This window comes from Perna viridis, chromosome 4 (genome assembly GCF_037379345.1).
Source record: "Perna viridis isolate PV_CMFRI_1.1 ecotype Kerala chromosome 4, ASM3737934v1, whole genome shotgun sequence".
Lineage (NCBI taxonomy): Eukaryota > Metazoa > Mollusca > Bivalvia > Mytilida > Mytilidae > Perna > Perna viridis.
The window spans coordinates 34,024,261-34,029,465 of record NC_142448.1 but is presented as its reverse complement, the minus strand read 5'-3'; the positions used below and the strand labels follow the sequence as shown (position 1 = coordinate 34,029,465).

General features: G+C 33.9%; 1 protein-coding gene across 1 annotated transcript; it reads left to right on the top strand.

Moving 5' to 3' along the window:
- The first annotated feature begins 543 nt into the window (after positions 1-543).
- On the top strand, positions 544-1,113 carry LOC148619847 (uncharacterized). The gene has a single exon (XM_088577060.1). The coding sequence runs from the start codon at positions 544-546 to the stop codon at positions 1,111-1,113; it is 570 nt and encodes a 189-aa protein (XP_088433186.1).
- Positions 1,114-5,205: the final 4,092 nt, after the last annotated feature.

The window sequence follows — 5,205 nt, the reverse complement described above, 5'->3', positions numbered from 1 at the left end:
CTTGTACGTTTTTCGCCCGAGAATTTTCGGAATACTTTTGTAATTAATTATCAAAACAGAATATTTCATGAAGATATATATACGAACATCACAATATAAATAATTGTAAGAAAATCTCTACGATTGGATGATGGATATTTTTCGCAATTTGTCACGTTGTATAAATATGAAATATGATCAGGATAAAACAAGGCGGCAGCATCCCGACCAGCTGCGTAAAGCCAAAATTTTGAAGTGCCAAAGCGTCTATTCTCTGCCTTATCTACGATTTATTAATTGAGATATAATTGTTCAGATAACCAGCAATGAGATTTGACAACGATAAAGTTCTTTTTATATGTTGGTTAATTTTAACAATATGTCATAACGTAGCGCTATCAAAAAGGTAGAATACGTAACAACCACAATCTTGGAGAATCATTGTATCTACGAAAAAAATATACAATATACATATTACTGAACTCAAAAAATTGTGCAATCTTTATTTGTGGAAAAGTAAAATATTCAAAAATGGAATATACTTTTTCCATGGAATATTCAAAAATGGTGACAGGACAAAAATACAACGAACCAGATAGCTTTTGCCAAGTTTATGATTCGACGTTTGGTTATGCCGAACACCATGGGACGGAATACATGACATACGAGCAGCAAAGCGATGGAAATTCCGGATATTGTGAATATGGAGATGTTTTTGAACAAGAGCATATTTATCCGAACAATTCATTCTACAATTCTGACAGTTCTTCAGATTTATCTTGGGAATATTTCTCCGAAGAGGAAGCGTTCGATAAACGGAAACGAAAGACGGTCCTAAAATCAAATAGTTCGAAACCTCAAACAGAAAAAATAAGAGAATGTGCAACGGAGAGAGAAAGAAATCGCATGCATGCTTTGAATGACGCCTTTGACAGTCTGCGACAAGTCGTGCCAAAGACTAACTTGAATGATTCACAGAAACTATCGAAAATCGGAACGTTGAAATTGGCTATACAGTACATCTCGGCTTTGACCAATGTGTTGCGAAGCAGTGGAGTTGACATTATGACTGTTCCGAATGTAACAGACGGAGATCGTCGAGGGAGACGGAGAAATTACAGAAAACGATCATAAAACTTTTAAAGCGTGTGAGGTGTATTAATTTGTATATCTTTTATATTTATTACTTCCCGGTGTACTGTAAGTGCATTTCATTTCATTGACACTAAGAACATTAACAATCGTACATACATTCATCGACTAAACTGGCCTTCTGGCAGCAGATATTAATAGATTAAAATTTTGTTTTATTGAACTTTTTTCCATTTTCTTACTACTAGATGCGTAAATTTGTAAACGTTATTGACAAAAATATTTAAAACTTGTACAAGTTGTGTCTGTACATCATATTCTATGTACTAAGTCCAATGAACCAAGGTGACGATATTTTTTCAGTAATAAATTCTAACATTCTATTGGATTACTAAGTTTGAATGTAACCGGTTCGATCATTTGGTATTGACGGTTAATACGACCAATTCGGACCCTACTCATTGTTAGGTTATTCCCCTTTTAAAAATTTGACATAATTGTCGTCTGACAGTAAAATACCACAAAACACAGAAGAAATTAAAAATAGACAACACAAAAAAAAATACAACAACACGAACACAAAAAACAAACAAAAAATACATTAAAAAAATAGTGTTTATTATAAAAGTGAATTCAAAGGAAATATGATATTTTTAAGAACACTGCAATCGAGTTAGCCCTTTTGTTTTCAGTTTGTCTGGCTGTCTGTTAGTTCATATGTATAAAATAGTTACAATCTATTATAAATTTATACTACAATAATGACAACTAAACTGTGTAAACAGGTTATGTAAGACACAATCAAATTGAACAAAACAAAGAAAAATAGTGTATATTTGTGTATGGTTATTCAATGCAATGAACGTAAAACTAAATGATGGTGAGGGCAGTATCATAAAATGCGGTCTTCCCGTGGGTTACAATATGGACCAGAAAACTGATATCGCCTACTGCTCGGGTTATATCAGTTTTCGTGGTTTATATAACTAACCTTTGATAGTCCACATTTTGTGATATTGTCCTTACAATCAATAACTATTCTGTAAATATTACAGCAAGGTTAATCGAGAAAGAATCGGGACTAAGTTCAAACACAAGCATTTACAAATTATAGTCAGCTTACTGCAAAAAAATTGTAACACATTGTGGACGTAGGATTTTTCAAATTATTCCTGGCAGAATAAAGATAAACAGTCAAAGAAATAGAAAAGCATTTGATTCTAAAGCGGTCGACCTTTGTAATATACTTAGTCACGTGACCATTTCAATTGTCATTTTTTTACTCGTCTGTAATTTATTTTTCATCACGTCAAACCAAAGGCAGATCAAGAGATAATGTACAATGAGTCCTTTTTGAAGCCATCGAGAACATTTTTGAAGTGTCAGTCTCTGTAAGAATTAGGCAGTGGGTGAAACATGGTTTAAAAAAAACATCATTTTGATAGTGTATTTGACTATAGTTCATTTTCATAGTTCTCTAAATGTCTTCCTTCAAAATTTGTGTTTTGTTTTACATTTTCGTTTAAATATATTTTTTTAATTTTCAAATTCTGTTTCCACATCCATTAAAACGGATTAGATGTACTTATATCAACAATTTTACACACAAAAAACGTTATATATACATTTAATTATAGTTGTAAATTAAAGATAACATTATTTTCATAAAAAGATGGAAAAATGGAAAAGACGTATTAGGTTGATTCTCGGGTTTGACGAGGAGAGGTTTTGGGTAAATTCATAATAGACTTGATTCGGGGTTTCAGGTTTATTCGGAATTTGGTTTAGATACAGTATGACCCTTGTTTATTTTGAGTTATAATGAGAATGAATGTCTGTATGTAACGTCGAAGAATCCAAATCTGGCTTTTCACTCATGGTGAAAATGTCAAACTGAGGTGAAAAATGTCAGATCAAGGCCACCCTTGATCTTCAATAAATGACGAAGAAACCCTCACTCCTAGTTCGTTCAGGCGGGTTTCTGGTTTATTCGGGAATCGAGACATTTATTTGATTGTCTAATTCAGCTTTTCGTGAATTCACAACAGATTTTAGTGTTAGATTCGGTTATGACTTGTTTCTGGTTTTATCAAGTTTGGGTTTTTTTTTGCGACGGGCCCTTGGTATAGAGAAATTATTTATTTTGGTTGTAGGTTGGATTACTGTCTTCTTCTTCTTCTTCTTCTTCTTCTTCTTCTTCTTCTTTTTCTTATTATTATTATTATTATTATTATTATTATTATTATTATTATTAAATACCTGAATATATACACTTCTTGAGATGTTTAGAATTTCTGCACGCACGAAACCTAAACGCACGATAAACAAACGCTCTAAGCGTGCGTTTAAACACGCGATAGACGCACGATGAAAAAGTGATAATATTAATAAAAATGAAGAGAGAAAAACACAGAAAGCAGAATATGAAAATACAAAAAAAAATTAAAGTTGAATACAAACTTTCTAGTGATTAAGAGTTGTGTCCCTTACTCCAAGTCTACCTCCTTAAACGATCGCATTACGACGTGTGAACGCAAGATAAACGACGCACGAACGCTAAAAAGGGAAATTTGAACGTTTCAAAGAATGTTTCATTTAGAAACAGATTGATTGATTTATTTATTTATTTATGTGTTAACGTCCCATGGTAGATATGTCATGTATGCATGACACGGTTACCCGGATGTTCATTGTGCTTTTTCGCAGAAGCAACATCGCAGGTAGGCATGCCACCCCACTCGGTCACATCGTTCGGCCTCAAAGCCAACCAGTCATCACTCTATCCCCTAACTATCAACGAAATATCGCATGCTCGGTGGAAAAGTATTGTCTAACAATAATAAAGTCTTTGGTGTGACGCCATCAGGCATCGAACCAACGATCTCCAGCACTCGAGGCGAGGATGCTACCCCGAGACCAATGAGGGTTTAAAGTAGTAGCAGGAGTAGTAATACTCAAAAAACCGGGAACACCAAATAGTGCAAATGAGAGAAACCTCTGACACCAATTGGTGCAAAAGAGGGAATACTTCCAACATACATAAATTTTAACATCTCCCTTTACAACCTCCATGTGATAATTATTAGCCTCATGCAAATCTAAATAAATCTACAAATATACATCTAAACCCCACCTTTATGATAAGCTTCATCGAATACCATTGAACAGTTATGCGAAAAGTGCGATTGAAAAGTCAATGAACAACCGGACAAACAGAATAGTCCTTCGACCACTCTCCCATTACATTACCAAAACGTGTGAGTAGTACTCGTATGAAGCAATGAAATAGGTAGTAGACATATTGAATTCGGACTACAGAATCAATCAAATCAAATGTTCTTCGAGACAGGGGCGTTGCAATTAAGTTAAGTTTCTGATAAGTAACAGGGGTGGTTCCAGAATTTTTCAAAATAAAGGGGCGGATCCAGAACTTTTGAATATCGCTTTGGATGATTTTTCTTAATAAAAAATTGTGTTCTGATCCATGAATTTACAAAACGAGGATGTGCCTGGCGACCATGTGCTCATTTTTGCCTAAGGTTTGCATTAAAAAAAACAAAATTTTCCAAAACAGGAGGGTCTGTTACTGAGTTTACTTGGCTAAAACCAATCCCTAACTTGGGACACAACTCTTAAAAATCTTCGGAGCGTTTGCATTCAGCAATGTCATGTAAGCATCAAAGTAACTTAGATTAATTTCATTCTGTATTAAATGAAAGCTTGATAGCCTTTGGTGAAATTGAATATGATACAAACATATGGTTGACTTCATAAGTTATGTCCCTTACCTTAGGTCTACCTCCTTAAGTTGTTCTAGAAATATGTAAAGTTACCGTCTATTAACAATCTTATGATAATTCACCGACATTAAAGCTCAATCATCTTGAAGTCAAGTTCAGTGACCTATGATTTTTATATTCAAATTTTCAAACATCATTTCTGATAATAAATAGGAAATTCCAATGACCAAAATAAAAGGTTTGATCTATTTCAAGCGTCGTTTTTATTAGGTATAAGTGCATATTAGTTCCATTGTATAAAGTATTTTTAAACATCCCATGGGTGGGGACAGACATCTTCAAGCCATGGCAGATTGAGATGTTGCTGGTCGGTCTTTTTTTAATAGAAGCCTGC

What these genes read in the sequence shown, in the direction of transcription:
- LOC148619847 (XM_088577060.1), top strand. Translation starts at nt 544, where the DNA reads ATGGTGACAGGACAAAAATACAACGAACCAGATAGCTTTTGCCAAGTT.